This window comes from Echinops telfairi, unplaced genomic scaffold, assembly GCF_000313985.2.
Source record: "Echinops telfairi isolate 266 unplaced genomic scaffold, ASM31398v2 ScPeMD7_2573;HRSCAF=3158, whole genome shotgun sequence".
Classification (NCBI taxonomy): domain Eukaryota; kingdom Metazoa; phylum Chordata; class Mammalia; order Afrosoricida; family Tenrecidae; genus Echinops; species Echinops telfairi.
This window is the reverse complement of record NW_022106471.1, coordinates 8,331,679-8,358,841: the sequence shown is the minus strand read 5'-3', so window position 1 is coordinate 8,358,841 and position 27,163 is coordinate 8,331,679. Positions and strand designations below refer to the sequence as shown.

Below are 27,163 nucleotides of genomic sequence, written 5' to 3'. Positions count from 1 at the left end.
GGGAGTACTTGAGTGGAGGCCCAATATCCTTCTGCTACCTTAATACTAAACCTATAAATAATTGCACATAGCTCTATTTCCCCATCCTCATACATAAATATATTTACATATGTACATGCCTTTATTTAGACCTCTATAAATGCCCTTTGTTTCCTAGGATTTATACAACATTTAAAGCTATGTTTCCATCTCTCTATCCCCGAAGGACTCTGCACTCTCTATTAAACCACAGCAAAACAGTCGTTTTGCCATTTTCAAGAGACTCAAATCATGTTCCTTTTAAATTTTCTCTGAATGTGGGCAACAAAAAACTGTCTGAAAGTGTTAAGTCAGGGATGTAGGGTGGATGGTGTAAAGTTTTCCAAAGATATTATCCAAGGACAGTCTTTGCTATCCTCAGAATGAGCAAATTATGATGGGAAAAATTCCTCAGTGTAACTTTCCTAGCCTTTTCCTCGCAGTGTGTTTTCATTTTTCTTGAAACTTCCTCATAATAAACCCACATAGTCATCCTATGTCCTTTGAGAATGTATATCAAGGTAATCCCTTTGGGATCCAAGAAAGTCACCATAACTCCTCTCTGACTTGAAATGAACTGACCCCACAGAAGTCACCATTTTGACTAGACCTTTTTTAAAGGCGCCCTAAGGCGCCAGAAAATCAAAACCTAAGTTAGGAAACCAAGAAGGAAAACAAAGCTCTGCTTATCTTAAATGGAAAGAACTCAAGAAAAAATTCAAGCCTCAAGTTGAAATACTGAAAGGTTCTATGGGCAGAATATTCAAAGATGCAGGAAGCAACAAAAGAAGATGGAAAGAATACACAAAACCATTGTACCAAAAAGAATGAGTCAACTTCAGCCATTTCAAGAGGCAGCATATAATTGAGAACCAATGGGATTGAAGGAGCAAGTTCAAGCTGCACTGACAGCATGAGCCAAAAACAAGGTTCCAGAAATTTATGAAATACCAGTCGAAATGTTTAAGCAACCTGATACCATTCTCCTATGCCAAGAAATCTAAAAGACAGCTATTTAGCCAACTAATTGGAAAAGATCCATATTGCAAGTAGAATTCTACTGAAGATCATCCAACAATGGTTGCAGCGGTACATTGACTGGGAGCTGCCAGACGTTCAGGCCAATTCAGAAGAGGACACGTAACAAAGGCTATCATTGCTGATGGCAGATGGAACTTGACTCAAAGCCAAAAATACCAGAAAGATGTGTTTTATTGACTATGGCAAGGCATTCGACTGTGCTAATCATAACTATGGACAGCCTTGAGAAGAATGGAATTCCAGAACACTTCATTGTGCTCAAGCAGAATGTGTACACGGATCGAGAGGCAGTTGTTGGAATAGACCAAGGGAATACTGTGTGTTTTAAGATCAGGAATGGTGTGCAGTCGAGTTGTATTCTCTCCTTACACCTGTTCAAACTATGCTGAGCAAATAATCAGAGAAGCTGGACTATATGAAGAAGAGTCTGGCATCATTCCCAGAAAAGAACCAGGGAATAGTGTGTGTGGTTTAAAATTAGGAAAGGCATGTGTCAGGGCTGTATCCTCTCACCATACTTATTCAATCTCTATGCTGAGAAAAGAGTCTGAGAAACTGATTATATAAAGAAGGACATGGCATCAGGATTAGAGAATGGCTTTGTAACAACTTGAGATATGCACATAATAAACCTTGCTTGCTAAAAGCTGAGACCTTGAAGCACTTGCTTACGAAGATCAAGGACTGCAGCCTTCGCTATGGATTGTTACTCGGTGTAAAGAAAAACAAAACCCCCACAACTAAACCAAGAGACAACATCACGATGGGGGGGGGGGGAATTGAAGTTATAAAGGATTTAATTTTGCTTGGATTTACAATTAATGCTCATGAAAGCAGCATTTAACAACAACAACAACAATCTATTGCACAAGGCCTGCAAAATATTGAAGAACAAGAACGGCACTTTGAAGACTTAGGTGCATCTGACAGAAGCCATAGTATTTTCAGGTGCCTCATATACACGTGAAAGTTGAACAGTTAATAAGGAAGACTCCAAAATAATTGAAACATTTGAATTACGGTGTTGGAAAAAATATTGAAAGTACCATGGCTTGCCACAGGAACAAACAAATCTCTCTCGGAAGAAGAGCAGGCAGAATGCTCCTTAGAAATGAGAACGGTGAGGTTTTGTGCTTTGGACAGGTTATCAGGAAAGACCGGTCTCTGGAAAAGAACTCTGTGCTTGGGAGAGGAGAAGGTCAGTGAGAAAGAGGCAGACCTTCAATGAGATAAATTGACACAGTGGCTGTAAGAATGGGCTCATACATAACAATTGTGCAGATAGTGCAAGACTTGCAGTTGTTTCTGTTGCCACAGAGTCACCGAGTTGAAAGTGACATGAAGGCATGTAATAATAAACAATAATATGGATGAAATATTGAACATTGCAGGAAGTATCAAAAGAATATGGAAGGAATATAGAGGTCACTGTACCAAAAAGAATTGGTTGACATTCAACTGTTTGAAGAGGTAACCCATGATCAAGGGCAGAAGATATTGAAGGAAGAAGTCCAAGCTGCACTGAAGGCATGTTTCAACAAACTGAGATGGCACTGGAAGCACTCACTCATCTATGTCAAGATATCTGGAAGACAGCTACCTGGTCAACGGACTGGAATAGATTCAGTGTGGCCATACTAAACAAAGATGACTACAACAAAATGTAGAAACTATCGAACAATGTCATAAATATCACATGAAAATAAAATTTTGCTGAAGATAATTCAAGAAATAGTTGCAGCAGAACATTGGCAGGGAGATTCCAGAAATATAACCCAGATTCAAAAGAGGAAGTGGCATGAGGGATACCATTGCTGATGTTAGATGGATTGGAGCTGAAAGAGAATACCAGAAAGACGTTTGCTTGCATTTTATTGACTGTGCAGAGGCATTTGAAATGTGTGGACCATAAAAAACTATAACATTGAGAAGAATGAGAATTCCAGACTAATTCCTTGTGCTCCTGGGACCTATACATGAACCAAAACGTAGTTGTTCGAACAGAACAAGGTAACACTGTGCTTTTTATAATCCTGAAGGGTGTGGGTCAGTGTTATATTCTTTCACCATAATGGTTCAATTTATAGGCTGAACAAATAATTTGAGAAACTGAACTATATGAGGAATATGGAATCAGAATCAAAGGAAGATTCAGTAATCTTAGTAATCTGCAAATGACATAATTGTGCATCATGAAAACAAAGAGAACTTGGGGTTGCTACTCTAAACACCCATGCAAAGCTAGAACTTCCATTGGTTTGCCAACCTCTAATATTTTCTCTGAAAACTCTGATTAAAAGTCACTGATAATTGAGAATAACCTCTCTCCCTGCACTGACACTCCCAACCCCCAACGGTTCTCTGTTTAAATTTTTTATTTTCTCGATGTGCTATTCCATAGTGGTGGGAGGGGTTTGATAGATCACAGTTTCCTAATTGAGTTTTTTTAATATCTCAGAGGTGTGAAGAATGAGATTGATCTTTTCAGGCCTCAGGGTAGGCACCTGGGAGTTCTCAGGCTGGTTGCCTCTAACTGTAAGCCAGCATTGCTAGTCTTACCACCCTTGGAAGGTAGCCCAAGAATAGCATTTCTGCAGGTAGAGCCTACAATGAACAACACCCAGCAATTTCACCGGCCCCTTAGCCAAGGTGCACAGCAGTAAGCATAGTGGCTGATGGTGGCATCTTCCAGATGATAGAAACTTCCCCACCCCTACCTCCCACTCCCCCAGCACCTGGCTGTGCTCAATACACTGCAACCTGCAGGGAACTCCTGGATGGAGCAGCTCTGGTGGCTCTGAAGCTCCGACTTCACCTACATCAGATGCTTCTGAGTGTTTGCAGCGGATGTGCCCATTTGATGGCAACCAACATCAGTTCAATCTAACAGATTTAACAATGTATGTGTATTTTATCATTTAAAGCTTCATCACGAGTTAGAAACATTTGCTAGGAAAAAAGTTCAATCCGATTAAAAATCCATTTGTTTTGGCACATGGAATTTCCTCAAGGATGTGTCAGTTTTTTAAAATGAGGAGCTATTCGAATCTTTGAATAGAAGTGCGACTAGTATGTACATTTTTGACTGTTTGGGTAAGAACTTCAACAAATTTCACCGATCTGTGGAAAGTTTTTTCATGAATGGTGACTATATTAGATTTCTAAGGCTGCTGTTAACAAATCACCACAAACAGGGTGACTTAAAGTAGCATACATTTGTTCTCTCAGAGTTCTGCAAGTCAGAAGTCCAAATGGGGGTTCTCTAGGGGTACCATCGAGGTGTCAGGGGGCCACACTCCCTCGGGAGGCTCTCATGTCCTCACTTTTTCCTGCTTCTAGAAGCTGTCCTTGTTCCTTGGCTCATGGACCCATATCCCATCACCTTTTCTTCCCACGTCCATCATTCACATCACCGTCTACTTCTATCTTCAACTCTCCCACTGCCTATTTCTGACAAGCTTGCTGATAATTACACCTAGGGTCCACCTCGCTGTTACCAACCCAGGTCTCTCTCAGCTGAGAAACAAAGGCAGAGTGGATGAAAGTGGAAGGAGAACACTTTAGGGCGGTTGATCAAGGAGAGAGTAAACTGGAGCTAGAGTCACCCGAAAAAAGGGGATTTGTAGTTTTACACATGTACACCAGGAAGTAACTCAAAGGGATGATGAAAATGTAACAGATTTCGCAGGAATGGTCACGACTATGCATCAGAGTGGAGTTGTGATTCTTGACTGAATATAGTTTATCTGATCTCTCCTTTTCAAATGTCTTCTGAGTCACCTGGTGACATCTTCCTAGAGACTTTTGGCTCCTTGACTTTTGCCCCGAGGGGGCCTGGCTGTTGGGACTGTCCTCTCTGTGCATGCTGGGTGGGCCAGGTCAGGTCATACCCAATACTCGTGGGCTGTGATGGGAGGAAAGAGGCTCAAAAGGGAGACAAGTCCTTGGGAAGGAAAGAACAGCTAATTATGGGCAATATTTGAGGAATATAGGTTCCTGGTACAAGCCGTGGAACCTACAATATTACCCAGGGCTCAGCAGTTTGAGGAGTGGTCTCACTGATAATCCAGGAAATCTCCCTCATCTCACAATACTTGATTTAATAACATTTGCAAAATGTTTCCTTTACCAAGCATGCTGTCTTTTTTCAAGGTCCCTCCTGTTAGCAAGTTCAAGGGACATGAAAAGTCTCACCATCTCTAATTCTAAGGAGCAATTAATTTGCCCAATTTAAATGTCCACAGATTCCCTTGGGGGTTCTCCAGGATGCCATGCAAATTAATACAGGTAGTTAGTTCTCAGGTTGCTTCCCTCTGGACTTACAGACCACTCCTACTTGCCCTTTAATGTTAAGTAATCCACCCTCACTTTGAAATGACCGAACCAGTCCCTACTCCTAGCAAGTTCATCATCATCACCTTCATTTATTGCATATATGAGGGCACTTCCAAAAGTTAATAGAAAAATTCCATGATCCACTGTTTGAGGAGAGCTTTGGAGGAGTAATTTTTGAAACATCAAGAAATGTTTTTATTATTTCTTTTTTCATATTAGGGTATATTTCAGAGGTGTTATGTCATTGGGAGTCACCCTCTTGAAGTTGTGTTCTATGTTTTTCCATTTTTTGGTATATGAAACACATGATTAATGAACCTATAGGGACAGCAAGTAGAATAAGGGTTTCAGGGGGAAGGGGGTACAGTGGTGGTGGGGTAGGGTGGAGGGTAAAAGGGAGATGATGTCAAGGAGTCCTTGTAGAAAAAGAATGTCTGGAAACCATGGTAGCAAATGTACAATTCTACCTGACATGACTAAACTTTGGAATGACATATGTATTAAATCCTAATTAATATAAAAATAAATTTTTAAGATTCAAAAAAGGAGAGAAAGGCAGGTTTTAAGATTCAAAAAAGGAGAGAAAGTCAGGTTTTAGCTCAAAAGCCTTTGTGTCAACTTCCTAAATGAATTTCTAATTAGTATAGTGGTTAGGTGTTGGGCTGCTAACCAGAAGGCTGGCAGTTTGAAGCCACCAGCTGCTTCCTAGGAGAAAGATACGGCTTTCTACACTCCTAAAGAATTAAAGTCTCAGTAGTGACTTGATGGCAGTTAGTTTGGTTTAAGAGTGTTTATCACTTGTTGAGCAATAACTCTGCCTGTTTACATTTTGTACCTGGCTTCAATCTGACACAAATTCAATCTGAGTTTTAACCTTGTTGTAGCATCTACCATTACTTTGATCTTTTATGGGAAGTTTTATGTGGGGTAAGGCATAAACTGGGGAAGCACGTTCAAGTAGTCTTTAACAATGAGCTGCTCATTTAAAAGATCCTATAAAAAGACAAGCACAAGGAAAGGTTTTTTGGAATGACGTCAGTTGCTTTCAAGGTGATTACTTAATTTTTGCTTGGTTTCTCTTAATCCATTTTATGGGTAGTCTCATTGTTGGCCAGTTTTGCTACTATGCGGTCATTTGTTTTTGTTCAATTTAAATTCTCTATATGAAATAAAAGTTTGAATTCCTATTAAAAAAACCCTACTTGAATTAGTTTATTTTGCCAACCTGGCCCATAAACATGTGGGATTAATTGAAGGGCGGAGGGATAAATGGCTCAGTGAGCCTGGCCTTTTGAGTTCTTGGGTTTCTTGCTTTCTGATGGTCGGACCAGGGTGCAGCTGCCTTAGCCAGTTCCCTGCTTCAACTGACAAGGCTCACTTCATGCAAGACATCCCTGAGGAGAAGCCACATGGACCTACCCCGATGCAGCCCTGGGTGCTGGAGCACCCGTGTGGAGACCCCTGCCAGTGCTGAGATGTTTACACATTCACTGACTCAACTTTCCTCCTGCAGTTGGCATCATTGTGTGTGTTTTGTGAGTTGGAAGAGGACTTTGTGGATTGGTGTGGGACATATGGACATATGGGTTAATGTTGGACTTGTGGGCTTGGGCAGCACTGGGTTGGGATGTTTTCTTGATGTGCACTTAACCTTTATACAAAACTCTCTTATACATGAGTTTCTGTGGATTTGTTTCTCTAATGTACCCAGACTAACACATTATCTTTTCATTTCATTTTTTACCCATGAAAAATTTAAAATCCCTTCATACAGCATTTAAATCACTGGAAAGACCCTGAGACTTTTCTTGCAATGACTCTCAACTCAACTCACCGTCATCAAGTCTGTGCCAAGTCCAAGCACAGACTTGGGACAGAGTAGAACTGCCCTTGTAGGTTTCTGAAACTGTGAGTCTTTATGGGAGTAGAAAGTCTCCTCCTTCTCCCTCCAAGAGGCAGGTGGGTTTGAACAGCTAACCTTGTGGTTAGCAGCCCAACACATAACTCATTACTCCACCAGGGCTCTTCTTGTAATAAAAGCTAAATAGAAATCCTATGTAATAGTTCTGATGTACTTCACATTCTTCAATACATAGTTTGGAATGGATCTCATCTCTACTTTGGGGATTGCCTGACTTTGCTATGTCATTTTCTGTCTTTGCTATGATAGGAAACAGGTTGGGAAGCAGAGGAAATGCATGCATGAGGTGGGGAGGCCTACCATAACAGGAAGCAAAAATACAGTAATGCCTAAAAGCCAGAAACCAAAGAATAGCAATGCAGGCACTTCGAAATATGGAAGGGACATCAGAAGGAAAGGAGCTGCCTCTGGGGTGCAAGGTTGGACTACATAGTGTGGGGCAGGAGATGACTTCCATTTATTACGGTTGGTTGGTACTATTTGAATTTTTTTAATGATGTATGTTTTACTTAAATAAAAAATTAAAATTCAACTAAAAATAGTACCAAGACTTAACATTAATATTTCAGTTTTTTTCCTGGAGTTTTTTTTTTTTCCCTTCCTCTCAACATGTGACATTTATCCTCCTTTGCATTTTAGGGAGGAAAAAAAAACAGTTACTTTTAAATGTTCTAATTATATTACCCATTTAATGACATATGATTACCCAATTAGGAGCCCTGGTGGTACAGTGTTAAGCATTTCGGCAGCTACCTGAAAGGTCAGCAATTTGAACGCACCAGCAGTTCCGTAGGAGGAAATGTGGCAATCTGCTTCCCTAAACCTTTACAACCTTGAAAACCCAACAAGGCCAAGTGACAGATTTAAATCAGCTTGGGTAGGCCAGGATTCTCAGGGATTTGGCAGTTAACATGTAGAAATCCCCTATGATCTTCTAACCTAACAGCAATGTGGTCATAGCCAATCAGTTGTAACAAGATCAGGATAATATGCAAAACCCTAATTGACCATCACTGGAAGATACTAATTGGCCACCATTCGAGGACACTTGGGAAGTTACTTATGATTTTGTAAACTGGCAAATAAAAGGAAAATAATTCATCCTGCCTTTCTTATAGGAAGTATATATTGGGAAACCTATTAGTAGATGAAGGGAATTTTTCTTTCTAGAACATTCCAAACATAACTAATGACAAAATGATTGTTGTTAGGTGCTTTTAAGTTGGTTCTAACTCATAGCCACCCAAGGCACAACAGAATAAAACACTGCCTGGTCCTGTGCCATCCTCACCGTTGTTATGTTTGAACCCATTGTTGAAGGTCACAACCCTGGTGCCATCAATTGAAAAGGAAGTTTCCTTGGGGATGTGGCCTGCTTCTAATATAAGTAAACGCTGTGGGAAAGTTTGCTTGCCTTCTGCTGCCTTTGGATCCTACATTGAGTCATTGGGTTTGAGCCAATGGCCTGCCATGTTGCCTACTGATCCTGGGAATCATCAGTAGGTTGCTGCCTGACCTGCCTATTGTGACCTGGCCTACTGAGCTCTGCATATTCGTTTGCCTCTGTAGCCACCAGCCTATTGTTTTCCTGCCAATCTTGATTTCATCAGCCCTCACAGATACTGTTAGGAGAACTCTCCAGCCTAACATGGACTTGGAAGCTGCCCATCCTTGGACTTGCCCACTTCTACTATTATGGGAGCCATTTTCTTGATATAAATATCTGTCTATATAGATATATGTATAAGCGTCACTGGATTTTCTTTTCTAGAGAACCCTCCCTAAGACAGAGCATTTCTACTTTGTCCTGTAGAGTCCTTAGGAGTTGGATTCAATAGCAATGGGTAATTGCCCAATTACTTGAACTGTATCCAAGGAGTAGTTCTGCAAATGTGCGTCTTGTTTTTAATATTTGGTTAGGGTGGTGGATATGAATGCTAAAAATAAATTCCCCTAGACGAAGTGAAGCAACAGAAGTTCTTTATCCTTTTCTTCCCAGTGGTGGCTCTGGCAGGAAATTTAATAAGCTAGACTAGAGGCAGAGATGTTTGGGAAACCATCAAAAGACGTTTGATGGGATGCACAACAGGGAATCTTTCATATGGTTGCAAGAGGAAGAAAAAATAGGATTAAACTAAATGCTGTTCTATTTCACAGTTCTCCTCTATGAGGATTTCAAAGTCAAGAATAACATCATCATCCACACATACATCACTAAGTAAAGCAGAATAGTATTTGCTCTATCTTATTAGATTAGTAAGCGATTGTGTTATTTTTTAGAGTTACTTTAAAAATAAAATTTCTAAACTACGATTGTGTACCGGTCTATGGCTATTAAAAACTCTAAGACAATTTAAGGTTATTCCTGGACCTACTCACTCTTCTGCTTCGACAATCAAGGGGAGCCTGGAGATGCAGTTTGGGGCATGTGATTAAAATGCAAACATTTCATCAGCATCGCCATTTGTCATCAATACTCTCCTCTGTGACATGCGTAAGTAAAGAAGCAGAGTGTACATATTAAAGACTTGTCTTCTATGCAACCTTCAAAGGCGAGCTTATAAAGGATTTCTTGATAAAGGTGTGCAAGGTAATGCATGCTCACATTCATGTGAGTCCAGTGACTTTGAAAATTACTTAAAAGATGGATTTAGCAACACTTAGATAGCTATCTGTAATGTGAGATTACCCTATTTAAAAAAAACGATTTTTTTTTAAAGCATCACAGTCATTTGAAAATACTGCCACTGTTTGGATATAAACGTTACAGATCCTATTATTTTTTCATTCTATTTTCCCACCAGCATTTCGAAGCACCTTCATACAACCTTAACATAAAAGTTTGAAAATCGTCCTATGAGCAAATAGAAAGATATTTTGTCATTTAAATTCACAACGTGTTTCAGCAAACTTCCTGATTCACTAACAACAGGGTGTTGGCAACAGGAAAATAATGAAGTCTTTCTCTTCCTCAAGAATTTGTACAACTCATTCATTTTTAAGACGACTCATTTATTAGCAGTTTGTTACAGATATTATGTGATATCTTTTCCAGTTAACTTTGTCGGATCACCTTTTGACTCACATGAAATGCTCCATTGTTAGATTTAGTCAGTGGTTGGCAACTGCTGATTGAGTAACAGTGCCCCCCTTTTTCCTTGTTCATGTGGGTGGCCTAGGATTTAGACGGGTACGATGGAAGCAAATATCAAGTGTGGGCAAAAGTCCAGCATGCAATTGCTGGTTGGTCTCTTGGTTACACACTCTGGACATGACAGACATTTTCCTGTCTGTGACATGTTCCCCCAAACTGCACTGTTTTATTTTCTTGTTGTGGAGATGGTTAAGGTAGACAAGAAAACACACACACACACACACATACACACACACACATTGCTGCTCTATTTCATACTTTAGCAACTTCTAACCCATGTTTTATTGTGTGACACGTATGGCAAGTAGTGGGCAAAAAAAGTGTCAAATCATCTTGGCACAGCATCTGCTGCCATTATTCTTATATTTTATTCCAACAGCACAATCAAGGTGGAAAAACTTAAACATTCCTTTCCTCAAGAGGTAGTATTTACCTTTGCTCTAAATATACTCATGAATGTGAAGGACCATTTATGAAAAGTTCTTAGACAAAACTTTGAGGGAATGAGTTGCTGGCCGTAGGGGCTCAGGACTAGAGTCTTGGGGTCATCAAGGCTAGTTGGTACATCATATTTCACAAGGCAAGATGTGTTACCTCTTACTTTGGTGAGTAGCAATGGGAGGGGGTGTGTCTTAAAAAGCTCATGAGCAGCTATGTAAGGTGCCATTATGGGTCTTTCTCCACCCAGAAGAAAGAAGATGGAACTTGAAAACACACAGTAACAAACAGTGCAATGGACTAATGTATAAGGTGAACATCAGTCCCCATGACCCTAAAGGGTCCCCAGCTACCACTACCCACTGCTTTGAAGGGATCGCATTAGAAGAATGGAGAAAAATGTGGAACAAAACTCAATATCCTAAAATGGTCCCTGGCTTACTGGCCTATAGAGACTGGTAGATCCCCTGAGACTATGGCTCTTGGTTACCTTCAGGTCTAGAACTGGATTCACCTGTGACCGATTTTTACCCTATAGGTCTATAAGGGGAATAGGAACACTAAGGAAGTACATACACCTCAGAATAGCTAATCATTTGAGATAAAAAGGACAGCATTTACTCAAGGATGAAGTTCAGAAGGGTTGAGAAAGGAGGAGGACTGGAAAAAGCAGCCCAGGGCAAAAAAGTGGGCTAAGTGACGTTCCACTGAGGGAACTGCAATAAATGAGATGAAATTTTACATATGAATTGCTGAATGCAAAAATGATGACCTGTTCTGTCAACTTTCACCCAAGTCACAATAAAGGTGTTAAAGATATGATCATCAATAGTGACAATAACTGCAATAGATTAAAGTATACTAAAGTGTTTATTATATTTAGAAAAATGACCCAAACTAATTGGCCACCATTGGAGGATACCAGGGAACAAACTTATGATTCTGAAAACTGACAAATAGAAGAATCAAGACCTATCCTGCCATTCTCACATACACTGTACATTGGGAAGCTAATTCGTAGATGAAGGGTATTTCTCCTTATAGCAATATGCGGACCCATATATGAACACAGAATTGCTACTGACATTAGGTGGTGTTTAGTCGGTCCTGACTCACAGTGACCCCATGCACAAGTGAATGAAATGCAGACCGTTCCTGTGCCAGCCTCATAATTGTTACACTCAAGCCCATCACTGGAGCCGCTATGTCCACTAATCTAGTTGAAGGCCTTCCTTCTTTTTCCCCTGACCCTCTACTTTCCTCAGCATGATGTCCTTTTCCAGGCACTGGCCTTTCCTGATGGTGGGTCCAAAGTATGTGAAGGGAGGTTTTGCCATCCTTGCTTCTAAAAGCCAGAATAGAACGGGACTATTACAAGTTTGTGACCTACAATGCACATGTTGCCATCATAAAAAAAGAGAGTTAGCAGACATTATGTGCCTCTTGAGGGAAGAACATATGAACTAGGAAGTAGCTTCCCCCCCAAAAAAAAGACTCTGTGATCAAGCTCCGAGATTGAAATAACAATTCACAGAAAACACATAGAGAAATATGCTAAACGATGTAGCAGTAAAATCCAATGGGTGGAAGATGCAATCAATTTCTGTAACAGAAACATTGCAAAAAAAAGAATGGTACCTATGAATTAAAGGATCCTTACAGGACACAGCCACTGATGGTACTAGGTTCAGTTATTTGGATCCCGCTTTACCTGAATGCTATATAAATTATGACATTATCGAGAAAATTGTAAATTTTTACATTGAAGACCAAATCCAGGCATTGCTGGTTTGTTTTCTTTTTAAATTAGTACATGTAATGGTATTTTAAAAAATTCTTTGCCTCTCAGCATATATTAAATTTCTTATCTTACTGATAGCCCTCAAAAAGCTAAGCGAATGTAACACTGTGAGTGAAAAGAGTTTAGTGGCACTAAACTGGTCATGTTTCTGGTCTGAATCAGTTTTTGTCCGAAGAAAAGGAAAAAGATTGGCAAGGCTGCTATGTATGATATGAAAGTGAGTAAACAAAAGTGAATTTCCTTATTTTTCTATGGAGGAAGGGAAAGGATGGGGGGGGGGCGGTAAGTTATCACCTTGGTAGCATATGGTAACCAGAGAAAAACTGGCTTGTAGACCTCTTTTTAGTTTTCTATATCTCATTCCATCTGCACGGTTCTTGCCAGCCCTTCATCCTCTTCCTTTAGATCTCCCACAAGTTTTTGCTCAAGTTTATTCTGTAAACCTATCCGTGTTACCGACGTCTTAGGCATGCACCTTAATATGCACGCAATAGAGAAATTGGTACCAGTGTTCTCAGCCGACTTGAAACCGCTAGAAGGTGCATGAATCAAGAAAGAACCCCTGACTCTTTAACTCAGCCTCACTCACCTAGACCAAAGGTGGGGGCCAGAGTGCTTTCTGCATTCGTATCCACTATGTTGGTGTCCACGAAGAGTACCTGGCATCTCTGCGTGCCGGCTGTGGGACAGCTCTCCAAGTAGCGGCCCTGGCTCCACCCTCCTGGGTTTCGCCAATTGAGGGAAAAGGAGAACACTTTTAGGGACTGCCAAAATAACCAGTCGACCTCAGGTCCGCTCCCTTGCTGAAGTGTTTGTAAAACACTGGGAGGTTTACTGGTGAGACCAGCCTCCCCGCGCGCCGCCACACGAGCGGCTCCCACGCGCGGCATCCCCCACGTCAGGTTCAGCGCCCCAGCGCGCCGGGTTCCCGCACGCCGCAGATGCCCCGCCCCTGCCACCTCGGCGCGTCTCATTGGCCCATCCCGCGGCCGCCTCGGCTCCTGTTTGGCGGCGGCGGCTGTCATTCTGCGCGGCAGGCACATTTCCGCAGTCAGGGGCGCTGCTCCGCATGGAGGGGGAGGGGAAGTGTTTACGAGAAAGTGGGGGCTCTTGAGTGCCGGGAGACGCCAGCCGGGTGGTCTGAGGGGGTCCGCAGCTGGACTGCGACCGCTGGCGAGGGGGCTCAAAGTGTGCACATATTAAGAGGAGAGGGGAAGAGAGAAAGGTGTCTCAGAGGTAACAAATTCTCCCAGCCGGCGAGCCTTCTTCCCGGGGCGCCGTAAACGCCCCCCAATTTCCCAGCTGCTAAAGGCTGAAGAAGGTGGGTGGCGCTGGCGGTTTGGGGAGGTGATGGGACGGGCTCCAACGACCCCTTGGTGGGTGTATTTCCATCTCCGAGGAGGGGTCGAGATCTCCCCTTTCCTGGCCGGCTATCGAATTTGGGGTTCGGCAGAGCGCCGGCAGAGGGACGCGGCCGCGGGGGAGGGGCGGCGGAGCGGGCGGCTCCCCTGCTGCCCGGGGAGAAGTCGCGGCCCGGCCGGCCGCGGGCAGGCGGGAAGCCGGAGGCCGGGCCCAGGGCTCGGCCGCGCGCCCTTCCTCCGCGCTCCGTCCCTGGGAGTGGACGCGCTGCTGCACATGCCTTGGAAACGGCGGCCCTGCCCCCGGCCGAGCCCGCCCGCTGCGCGGACTGGGGCCTCGTGCACCTCCCGGGTATTCCCGGGAGCCAGGGGGCTGGACGGCGGCTGCGGGGAGGGGGCCTGCCCCCGAGGGCGTGGGGAGCGGGGGGCGGTGAATAGCCGTCGTAGGTCCGCCTCTTTCATTGATGAAATTTAAGTTCGTGTGGTTTGCTTTTCCGGGAGTCTCCAGCTCGCGAACTAGCAGTCTGGGCTGGAGTTCCTAGCCGACTCTGGCGCACCAGATTCCCGTCTTTTGGAAGTGTGGAGGAGCGCTTTTCCTGGGTGTTCTCTAGTCTGCCCGGACTAACACACTTGGGTGTATTTTTGGGGGGAGGTGGGGGAACCCAGTTTTAATCGCTTTTGAATACCTTGAACGGTTTACCACCGGAGGAAAAAGAACACGACGGTTGTTGAAGGAAGAAGAGAGACTACCCTATAGAGCGACTTCTATTGAAAATTTAGGGGGTGGGGAAGACTTTTTCTTTTTTCTTAAAGCTAGACAATTTTATTAAAATCCAAACATGTCGAGATTTGTGCAAGGTAAGACATACTTTTTACGCCGGGTTGCTTCATCCGAATTTGGGTACTGGAAGCCGAGAGGTTGGTGATGGGGAACTTGTTCGTTGGGTAGACTATTTGCGAAACGTTTTTGGTTAAAATTCACATCTGAGCTGAGGCGAACTGCTGGGCTGGCGGTCCAGATATATTACATCTGATTTATGCCCCGCCGCTGAAATGCAGCTATTAGCAAGCACTCTGGCTCCCGGGATAGTGATTGTAGATGATGATAAAAGAGGCTCCCGGCTGTTGATTAATCCCTGCTCGCTTTTCCTGGTGAGTGTCTGGTACCTGGGCGCGCGGGGACGGAAGGGGAGAGGGGAGGGCGGGGAGGGCAGGTGGGTTTCGTCTGGACTGTTGGAGAAGCATTCGCTGTTTCCAGTTCCTGCGCTGTTTGTGTGTACGTGATAGGAGTCTCAGATTCATTTGTTGCGAAACCGGGACGAGCCCATAGAAGCTGGAGGTCATTTCAGCAGGAGAAATGACTTTGCTGCATTGCCGTGTGGAGTGTTTTTTCCCGACTCTGAATTGCGGGAAGGTTATTAAAGTTTCTTTGAAATTTGCCCCGAAATTCCACACGCCTATATTTAAAAAAAAAAAAAAAAAAGGCATGAGAGGTCCCTCCGCTGAGTAGCATTGTGTGTGTGTGTGTGTGTGTGTTGCACATTGAAATTGGTGCTCTCTTCAACTTCTATCAGGAATGTGTAGCATCCGATTCGCCTTACATCTGCTGTGCAGGTCCACCCGTTCTTTGCAGACCCCAGCCTGTGAAAGCTTCAGCCATCTTGCTGAACACACAGCTAGTAAAGTTCACAACCAATTCGTAGGGCTTTCAAGAAATGCAGAATTACCTAAACACAAAACAAAAAGTATGCCAATACAGGCCAGTGTGGCTATTTGACCCATGGACATGAAAATGCCTTGGTAAATCTCACATGGCTTGGTTAACTCCTTGTGGAAATCTTACATGTTAGGCTCAAGTAAAACAGTTTGCCTGTTTTACTGTAGAACCAGATGGGACTACCTTTCACTACTTTTAGCAGGAAGCTCTGAAATGGCACTTGTCATTAGACTTTCAAATTCACATTACAGCTTCTATGTGGTGAAAGATGCTTCTTGTGTTCACAGCGAATAAATAACTTAAGAACAGAGAGCCACAGGTAGTTGTAAGAAACGTGTTGGGTTTTAACAACAAAATCCAGTTCTCATAAAGTCAGTATTCTGAGGGAATTCACGAAAGGTGGAGGTGTCACTTCTTAAAAGTTAGGAATAGTAATAAACTCCAGGTGTTCCATTTAGTTACTCTTGGACTAACTTAAAGCATTGGTTCACAATGACTGATTTCATTGGTTTTGTTGTTAATGGCTAACTGCTCACCTCCTCCCCCCACCCTCTCTTGATTCTAAATCTTGGCTTAGTTAGGAGAGGCCTGGTATGTTTGTCATTCATGTTTGTCATTCCTTTCCATTGTCAATCACTTAAGCCCAAACCAAAACAACCCCCACATTTTTATTTTGGAATAAGTTTAGACCTATGTAAAAGTTGCAAAGATGTTTCTCCTGATAACCTTTTATATAACTTTGGCACATTTGTAAAAACAAAGAAATGAGCATCTTCTTATTTAAATTGCACACTTGATTCAGATCCCTGTTCCAGGAGTCAATCCAAAGAAGACCTCTTTGCATTTGCTACCCGCTCTTACTTAAAATAGTGATTTCCTTTTACACTGGCAGCTTTGCACAAAAGGCGTCACTAACTTCTCTACCAATTAACTTGATTGTCCTTCAGTTTTTTATTGTTGACATTTTGCGCTTTACTCCTGTGTGCAGTTAATGAACTCGGCTGCTGTTAGACGTGACAAACATAACTGGTTCATGACTCAGCTGTCTCTACATGTCCGTTTTCACGTGTATGGGTTCAGCTTTTTGTGTTTTATATTTTTGGTGTGTTGTTTTAAAAGCAGGTCAAATTATTTGCCCATATAGCCATTCCTCGACTCTTAGTTTATGGCAACTCATAGGGACAGATTAGGCCTCTGTTGTCATATCTTATCTCACTTAAGCTCCTTACTAGTCCGAAGAGGTAGATTAAAAATAAAAAAAGTTTTTTAAGAGGTGGATTTTTATTATGACTTTACAGTTGAGGAAAGTCAAGTGCCTTATCCAAAGTCCACAGCTACTCGGCACTGAAATGCATATATGGATGTGCCTCAAACCTTTACCCTCATCCTTTCCATATAAGGGTTCTTCAACTGGACTTTCAGGCCCTTAAGGCCCGTAAGGGCAAAGACTGTATTGTAGCGAACATGCACTGGCTTACCAGTGGTGGATAAACTCAAAGAATTTGTAATTAATGACAAATGAAAAGGAAAACACAACACTTTGGCTGGCTTACATGTTTGGTTGTAGTTTTTTTATAAACTACCTCTTAGATTACATAAATGTTGGGAAAGACGAAAGATCATGGACTTAGACTTGAATCATGTTACTAGCAGGTGATCAGATAAACAACTTTACAGAACCTCAATATCCTCCTATATAAAAATTATCTATGGCACAGGGTTATTGAGAAGCTGAGATGAGATGAATTATGCAGCCACATGCTAGGTAGCCAGTACATTTTACTTTTAAAAACAGTGGTGGTCTTTCAAATGGCAGTGCCATCAGAAATAGTATAGCTACATTTCATCAAGAGAAATAAGCTGAAAGAAGGCAGGTAGAACAGTTCATATTTTTTTCTGCTTCCAGTTTAATGTTGAGGCCTGAGCATGGGGGAATATATACGTGTATATATATATAATTATGTTCCCCAGTATATGGGTATATGTGTGTATTTGAGTGCAGGGAGAGTGGTATGGAGGAGAGAAGCTAGAACAGTGGTATGGGTGTTTGGCACATTGTGCATTGTGTTAGGGTTATTGATGTATCTCTTATGATGGGAACTTGAAGTTTCAAAGATCTGAGTAATACGGCTATGTAACTGAGAGTAGTTAGTACCTGCGCTCCGCTTGACTTTCTTCCCCCCAAATCTAGTGTCCTTTATCACAAAAAGCTGGACATCTGCATCCTCAAGAGCTTAGACGTAAGCTGGGTGGTCTGAGCAGCTGTGGTTTGCTTGGTTGGCAGTTTGGAACCACTAGCAGCTCCACAGGAGAAAGACAGGGCTTTCCACTCCCATAACCGTGACAGTCTTGGAAACCCACAGGGGGCTTGCTATGAGTCGCCATCAAATTGATGGCAGTAAGTTTGGTTGGTTACTGGTCAAAAGGTTGACAGTTTCAACTTCCCCCAGAGGGACCTTGAAAGGTCACAGCAGGTCTTAGCACACATGAGGTCGCCTTATGTAGGAATTCACTTTGAAGGCAACTAGCAACATTAGGGAGATGTGATCAATTAATAAAAATACTGAGCTGCACAGGCAAGAGGGTTCACAATATGTATTCCTTAGCTAAAGAAGGTTCATTTAGTTGGGGCATCATCCCAAGTCTGTGTTCTTTGTGCCTGCCCTATGGTTCTTTTGTCGTAGAAGGCCCATCACTAGATCTTCATTGGATCTGTGGCTGGTGTATTCCTTGACTAGTGTATTCCACTGCTGGGTCACAATCTGTCTGCCTAGGAAATTACAGTACTTCTCCAAGTGGTAGCTTTCTACCCCTCAGGGCCTATTGCAAGGTTCCCAGTCATTCTAAATATGCTCACCCTTCTTTCCCAGCTGGAGGTTCTAGGGTCATCATCCACTGTGAGCACCATTCAAGAGTTTGCTTTTAGAAAATTCGAAGAGCTAGTGGGTAGTCTTTTGAGATGTCGTGAAGCTTATAAACAGAGCCATGTATATTGGTTGTCTACCCAGCGAAGGCCATGTTGTATGCTGCTCCTGTAATCTTCGAGGAACTTTGGGTTTTGATTTCTTGAATCATCTTTACCAGGTCATGTCTTAAATAATCTAAAAAATTCTTGTTCTTACAAGTGAGATACTTTCATTTATTTCAAAGGAAGCCAGCTATCATTTCAAAAAATTGAGACCCATCAGCTTTTCTCATCGGTTGGGATTCTTTGTGACAGTTTTGGTGATTCGTGTTTGGTGGATGGCAGCCTGCCAGGGAAGATTAGCTGGGCTAATTATAGCTGGAGGGTCTCAGCAGCGTGGGAGATAGCTGCATTGTGGGGCCTGGTTGTCAAGATTTGGCCTTGGCTTGGTTCTTCTCAAATCCCCAGACCAAATTTAGCTTGTTGCTACTTATTCGGATGACTAGTATGCTTTTAAGGCAGGGGGATTCTGGCAGGGATGTGAGGTGGGACAAGAGACAGCAAGGCCACAGCAAAATCGTCCCCTCAAATTCTGAAAGATGTGGCTTGGGGTTCATTATGTTGCTAGAGAAAAAAGAATTTTGTTTAATTCCGATGCAAAGTGAAGAATGTGAAGCTAGACAAAATCAAAATGAAGAGTTGGGCTGATGAGCAAACTTTCCTGGGAGTTTTCCAGTGTGAACTTTTCTAATCTCCATGGGCACATTGACCTGGTTCTTGCTTACTCAGTCTCTCTTTGAGTAAAATGGATGATTTTCACTTGAACAATTACCAAAGGGATTGGGGTTGGGCAGCTGGGGAGCTTTACCAGAAACATCAGGGAAATAACTATTAACTGACAACACTTTTGGAAGTGCCATTTTAATCTTTCTCAAGAGAACTTTAAAAGGATAACTTAATAAAAAAAGCCCTTTTTATTCTGATTTGAAATATATTCTTCTTCTACTCAGCCATTCATACAATTTGCTTCCTGACATTGATTGCAGCCCCACAGAGTCCCAGCACTCATCTCCCCACCTCTGGGTGTTTTCTGGTTCCTTCTTTCCCTTCTCCTGCCTTCGGAACACTGCCCTTTGATGTGATGGCCGGTTAACTAAGGCTTACAGTGGTTCTCAACATTCCTAATGCCGTGGCCCTTTAATACAATTCCTCATGTTGTGGTGACCCACAACCATAAAATTTTCATTGCTACTTCATAACTGTAATTGTGCTACCATTATGAATCGGGCGACCCCTGTGAAATGGTAGTTCGACCCCCAAGTTGAGAACCTCTGTAGGAGTGCTTATTGCCCTGCTATCACTGTCCGCCTGGTTGCCTATTGTTTGGCTGGGAATTGAGCCACAGGATGAGGAGTTCCTCTTCCAGGTGTGACGACGGGACAGTCCCAGACAGTCCACCAGTCTCTATTCATAAAAGTATAACTTTAAAAAAGCATTGTTTTAGAACGGTAACTGTTTTCTAGTAGTGTATTCACAGAGATCATTTCCTGTGTGTATATTATCTAATTTTCAGGGATGAATTGTAGTAATCACCTGAATTAAAATAACCTGATACTTAATATGTAATTGGTAATGGGAGGAACATTAGTTGGCCAAATAATAAAACTGTTCCAGTTAAAAGGTCACATACTATAGTTTTCCAATTCCCACTAAATTGTATTTGTTATTGGTTTGACTCCAACCCAAAGAGGGCGAAATTCCCTATATGTAGGTGCCAAAAGAGAATAACTGACAGAGAACCAGCCTGAGAAGCATCATTTTATATGCAAGGTGGTGGGGGGTCCACAGAACAGGACAGCATTACTGCTGCCAGGTGTGATTGACTGAGGCAGGTGGGAGTTGTTCTGGGGCCTCCTTAATACTGGTGACAACTTTGAGGAAGGTGAGCTAACCTACCTTGTTCCAAAAGACTTATACCCATTGAGTTGGTACCAACTCATAGCAACCCCATAGAATAAGGTGACCAGATGTCCCGCTTTTGACGGGACAGTCCCGATTTTTAACAATTTTTCCCACATCCTGTGGCGTTTTTAAAAAGTCCCGATTTTTGTAAAGAATGCACGACAAGCTAGGATATACGGTTTTGGGCTGCCATGTGGCGATTTCGCCAGGATATGAGTTTCATCAGTGGTGTCCCGCTTTACCAATGTTAAAATCTGGTCACCTTACCATAGAACTGCCCCTCTGGGCACATGAGACTGTAAATCTTTACAGGAATAGAAAAATTCATCTTTCACCCATGAAGTGGCTAGTGATTTCAAAATACTGACCTTGTAATTGGCAGCCCAATGCTTAACCCACTGTGCCACCAGGGTTCCTTCTTACCTACCTTGTTAGGTTGATGCTATTCTGATAGGGAAGGAGCTTTCTTCTGGCTGCTGCTTCTGGCTGTGGTGCTTTGTTGGCTACCTGTGGCGGAAGGGTGTCATCTGTGTTACCTCCAGAAGTCCCGTTGCTCCACTTCCCTCAGAAGAACTGGGGAGTCAGCAGCCTAACTGTGCCTCGCGTACACACAGTATCTCACCCAGCCAAGCATTCATCTTAAAGTGAAAATACTTGCTGAAGGAGGAATGGGTCCTTTCCCTAGGAACGGAGATGAATCAGGATGACATAACACAAATGTCTGATGACTAAGGGCAGGAGTAGTCAAGATTGTTGCGTGGGGTAGGGGTGGGGCAGGGATGGAGGAACTTCTGATGACATTTGGTCCATCCCTGACTCACTGTATTTGGTCAGGTCAGAAGTACCATGTCGACCTTGTAGGTAATGATAAACTGCCTTAATGTCCTTGGGTGTGACTTTTGTTATTGTAATAGGCAACCGGCTTTCTTTTCTTTCACCCATTGTGCATGCTTAAGGTGGGAGAGAGTTCTGTAATCACAAGTTTCCTGAATTAGTAAGTTTCACTGCTGTTTATTGGCTGAGCTCGTTTTGACTCCCCAAACTCTCTGTCATTGAGTCCAGGCCCACTTATAGGGGTTGGGTAAAACCATCTCTCTGGGTTTTGGAGACAATAACTCATCTTGTTTTCCAGTATAGTTTTCCAGCATCCCCGTTGTTTCCCTAACATCCAGGTGGACCCAAGGACACATGGGGAGCTCCTGCCTAGCTAAAAGGCAGCTGTTTTGGAACGTAATCTAGTGCCCCTACTGGTTAGTTTTTGTGGAAGTGCAGGTATTGGGAGTTCCCAGAAAGTCAGATAGATCCGTCATGGACAAGATAAACAAATATTTGAAAGTCAAAATCACGCTGGATTACCGTGGAAATGAATAATTAAGAGTAGACTGTTCTTGGTTTCCATATGTTATTGATAATGATATCTAGATTTTGCACCATTGGAGGAAATTCTGGAAATATTAGAATAAATTTGTGGAAGAAGCCCTTGGAGAGGTCGGGATTTAGCAAGTCAGGAAACATGGCTCACGTAGTACCCTTTGGATTGCTTGAGATCTCTAAAGCTGGACCCCTGTTAAAGATTGGGGTCCTTTTTAATACAGGTTACACTTTCTTCTACAAACGACTCTTTTTGAGCTCTGGGTAATAGTGCTGACTTGTGGGCAGTTTGGTTTTAGTAATTTGGTGGCTGATTACTCAAAACTCAACTCACTGCCATGAAAACTGGTCTGACTCATAGCAACCCTATAGGACTGGGTAGAATTGCCCCTCATAGCAACCTTATAGAACTGGGTAGAACTGCCCTGTGAGATTCCAAGACTGTAATCTTTATGGGAGTAGAAAGCTTTGTCTTTTTCCCTCAGAGCCCCCAATGGTTCCAAACTGTTGACCACATGATGTCACCACTATACCATCAGGGACTATTAATTAATTGAGATTAGCTTTCTGAGAGCTCTAAAATTCTACCAGGCATGCATCTTTGTATTTAGAAAGTTGTTAAACTCTGAAGAAGATTGAAACTATGTATCTGTTTTCGCTGTGTGACTTCTGTGGGACAAAGTTCCTTTTGGAAGCTGCATCCCAGTTCTCTGAATTGGTGATGTGCAGGCACCGCCTTCAGTGTGTTGCAGAGTTATTATCTAAGGCTCAAATTCTGCCTCTGCCAACAGTTCCATCGTTTGTTTCTGTAGTCATTGCCAAATGAAATTGACTGTGCCCCCAAACTGTTTTTGCCAATTACGAATTAACTTTGAGAACCGTGGAGAGATTGCCTGTCTTGTCTTAGTTAAATAAGCAACAAAATAGTACATTCTCCAAAATATTTTTGTTACTTTTTCTTTTGCAAATCTAGTTATTTCACTCTTGCTCTATGATTTCCTTTGCATTAAAAAAACAAAACAAAACCCAAAGAAAACCTCTTTGTTATACTCATGTACATGAAATAATCACATCATGCTTGATCTGCTTTTTACTTGGTAGTCCCCGAAGTACACTGTGTTAGAGGACACTCCATTTGACGAAGCCCCACTTGCTCTTTCGTCACCAGAGCTTTACAGGAGGGGTTGGAGTTTGTGTTTCCCTGTGAGTTTGGTGCCCTGATGTGCATTTCATTACATCTCTTCCTTGGATTTCGAAACTTCCAAAGAGTGTGCAGGAAAACGAAATAACATCTCACAGTATTCATTACTTTGGCTTCATCTGTCCAACGATAAAATGCTTAGCCTTGGTAATAAAATATTTATAGACCGTATAAAAGCTTTCTTCGATTTTTCACTGCTCAGAAAACAAACCATGAAGAGCATATATAATGCAAAGTTGAAGAGCATAGGGAAAGCTTACTCTAATGTGTCCTTCTAACCTCCCATAGTAGACACAGATGGCTTATGGCCAGTTTTCATTCAGCATGGTGGCACGCAGCTGGAGGTGCCAAGCCCTGCACAGACTGTTACCAAGAGAGGAGAGAATTGCCCAGGGTGGAAGGAGGAACAGGCGACAGTGGGCTTGGATTCCAGCCCTGGCACTGCTAGTATGTCCTTGGAAAAGTCAGCAACTCGGGGCCCGTTTCTTCATCTATTATCACTAATCTCATTATCACTAAGATGTATCACTAGTGATTACGGGTACTGCAAAAAGAGCCCTGGTGGTCCAGTGTTAAAGCATTAGGCTGATAACCAGAAGGTTGGTGGTTCAAACCCACCTAGTGGCTCCATGAGTGAAAGAGCTGGTGATCTGCTCCCTTACAGCCAGGAAAATCCCACTAGGCACCCAACAACAGCAAATACATTAATGGCCTGATTCTGTTTAATTCATGCGGTTGATGAAAATACTGCTTTAAAATTTAGGTAAGATAGTTAAAAGGAAACGTAGGGGTCATTTTTATCTAGACTGCCGGCCAGTTTGGATTTTTCTTGACCACATCATCGATACCTGACTGGTAAATCTTCCTCTGCTTAGAAAGTCTTAGGGGCTGGGGCTTCAAGGGCTCAAGATACAGTCTGTGCATTTCTTAGTTCCCCCTGCCCCATGACCAGAAGTCATGGCTCTTGGGTATTTTCCGTTTGACTTTGTTTTAATAAGCTCTATCACCTCTAGACTGGACTCTGCCTTATTTATATATGTCCAGCCCATAATTAGATGGTGCCCATTGCCACTGAGGAGTTCATTCTGACTCAGTGCCCCTATAGGACAGAGTAGAACTTAGCATAATGCTCCTGAGGCTGTAGTCTTTATGGACGCAGACTGCTTTAATTTTCTCCTGTAGAGTGACTGGCGGGTTTGAATTGCCAACCATTTAGTTGGCAACTGAGAGCTTACAACTCTGCCACCAGGGATCCTTTGTAATTGGATCACAATAGACTCTATTTATTAACAACCATTACTTGAGCATGTGCTATATGTCTCAAGCTCTATGCTAGGCAGTGGAACACCCTACCGCTGTGAACAAGATAGGCATGCTATATGCTCATGAAGTTGATGATTTGTTGGGGTAAACCGCTACTGAAATCATTTAAAAAGTTTACTAGAAAGGGGAGATACAGGATAGGAGCGTGTAATTGGCAACCTTGCTTAGTTTAGAAAGATTTCTAGGAAATTATATGTATGCTGAATTCTGATAAGTGAATAAAACTAAAAAACCCACAGCCATTGAGTCAATACAATTCATAGTGACCCTAAAGGAGAGCATAGGACTGCCCCTGTGAGTTTCTGAGACTGGAACTCTTTACGGGGGTAGAAAGCCCACTCTTTTGGTTGGAGCTGCTGGTGGTTTCAAACTGCTGACCTTGAAGTTGGTAGCCCAATAGGTAACCACTACACCCGAGCCCCCATGATAAAGTGAATAGAAGGCCATTAATATCATATGAGAATTTAAATCTTGGTATCTAGTTTAGTGCCTACACTATGCTAGATTCTGGGAATTGAAAGCTGAGTAACAAAATGTGACTTGTGCTTAAATGTATACATCCTGGGGTTGTAGCCAGCATCTAGGCAGACATACCAACTTTTAGTGGTGTTCATAAAATCTAGAACCAGTGGTGATTACAAGGCCCCCCAAAAGAGTTGTAGTACAAACAAAGGCCTTTTTGGATATTCAGAGGGTACCACTTAATGATTAGGAATCCCACCACCAAAATGACAGCTGTTAGTCAAGCCACGAGGAGCCCTGGTGGTGTGTAGTGGGTTGTGTAGTGGGCTGTTAACAGCAGTTTGAACTCACCAGTCCCTGTGATGGAGTAAGATGAGTGTTACTGCTCTCATAAGGATTTACAGCCAGGGAAACACACAGGGAACTTTTACACTGCCCTGTCAGGTCGCTGTGAGTCTAAATTGATTAAGATGGCAGTGGGTAAATCAAGTCACAGATTTTGAGTCTCTGGGTACTGCGGGATCAGGGAAGTTCTGAAGTTGGAATGATTCTGACAAGTTTAGATTTTATACTTGATCATTCATACAACCTGTTCCCCCTTCCCAACTTTAAAAGCGCTGAGTGGCACTTGAGGTTAGTGTTTCAGAGCAATTGTGCAATAGTTAGGATACTTTTAATTACACAGAGCAGAAAAGTGCCAACTCATCTGGCTTAAAGATTCAGCCTTTTATCATGTAAATCTCGAAGTAGGGGATTCCAGGATTGGTTAGTTCTGTACCGAGACCACATTAGAGACATACTAGGGTTCGTCCCTTTGTATCTGAGTCATTCTTGGCCCCTGAGTGGCAGAAGAAACAGGGTGTGAAGTGGGACACCTAGACACACTGTGTATCAGTGTCGTCTCTTCTGTCTCTCTCCTATGAGGAAAGCCTTTCATCGCGGTCCTTAGCAGACTCCCCTCCTAGGCTCACTGGCTTAGGCCAACCATTGGGAAGGCTTTAGCCGAGTGTTTCCCAAAGTGACTGATGCTGCACTCTAGCGGGCACTAGGACTGTAAAAAAAGTGGTTGAAGGGAGACGTCGAACAGGGCAAGAAATGACAAAATACCCATTTATAAACTATCAAGGGTTCATGTGGGAGGGGGGAGCAGGGAGGGAGGGGAAAAATGAGGACCTAATGTCGGGGGTTTTAATGGTGAGAAAATGTTTTGAGAAACGATGTACAAATGCGCTTTACACAATTGATGTGTGTATGGATTGGGATAACAGTTGTATGAGCCCCTAATAAAATGTTAAAAAAAAACCTCTCTCTTAAAAAAAAAAAAAAACCAAGTTCTAAATAAATAGAGGAGAATTTTAAATAAAAAAAAAAAAAAGAAATCTAAAAAACTCACTGTCATCAGTTAAGTCGATACTGACTCCTACTGACCCTATAGGATAGGCTGGAACTGCACATTTGGGTTTCTAAGACTTTAAATCTTTCCCGGAGGAGACAGCATGATCTTTATCCTGCAGAGCTGCTGGTGGGTTTGAACCACTAACCTTGTGGTTAGCAGCTCAGTATTGTGGCCCATTTAACCACCAGAGTGATTCAGGGGGCTACAGAAATATACCTATATTAATCTTCGATTATGAGTTATTTTTCAAAAGTTTTTAATTGCTGGGGGTGCTGACTAATTTTTTCCTGGATAGGGGGCGGTAGGCCACATAAGTTTGGGGCCTTATGCTTTAGACTCCTCTGGGTATGGGAATGGGGTGCCTTTTTGGAAGAACATTACCCTGGGGCAGAGGGTTCTGTTAGAAATGGCTGCCACCAACATAGTAAGCGAAAGGGAGTGTAGTCTGTTTCAGAGCTGCTCAAAGCCATATTGGCGGCATTTGTTTATTAGAAATGCATATTCTCCCCACCCCATACCTACTGAGTCAGAATCTCTGTGAGCATGTGCAGGAGTCTTCCCAGGAGAGCCCGAGTGGCACAGTGGTTAAGCATTGCGCTGCTGAGTGTGAAAGGTCGGCGGTTTGAAGATGTGGCATCTGCATCTGTTAAAATTACAGCCTTGGAAACTTTCTGGGCAGTTCTGGGCTGTCCTAAGGGGTCACGATGAGTCAGAATTGAGTTAATGGCAATGAGTTTGATTCCCCCCCCCCCCAGGAATA

At 42.6% G+C, this 27,163-nt stretch overlaps 1 protein-coding gene across 3 annotated transcripts in view; it reads left to right on the top strand.

Annotated features, from left to right (window-relative positions):
- Window positions 1-13,833: 13,833 nt before the first annotated feature.
- Window positions 13,834-27,163, top strand: part of UGP2 (UDP-glucose pyrophosphorylase 2) — a 50,566-nt gene continuing 37,236 nt past the window's right edge. The window contains exon 1 of one of the 3 annotated variants that reach the window (XM_045294126.1): window positions 13,834-13,944. Coding sequence is in view for 1 of the 3 variants with exons in the window: in XM_004710188.4 (XP_004710245.1) it covers window positions 14,906-14,924 (19 nt within the window). In the remaining 2 variants the exon portion in view is untranslated. The other 2 variants (XM_004710189.2, XM_004710188.4) reach the window with 2 other exon arrangements.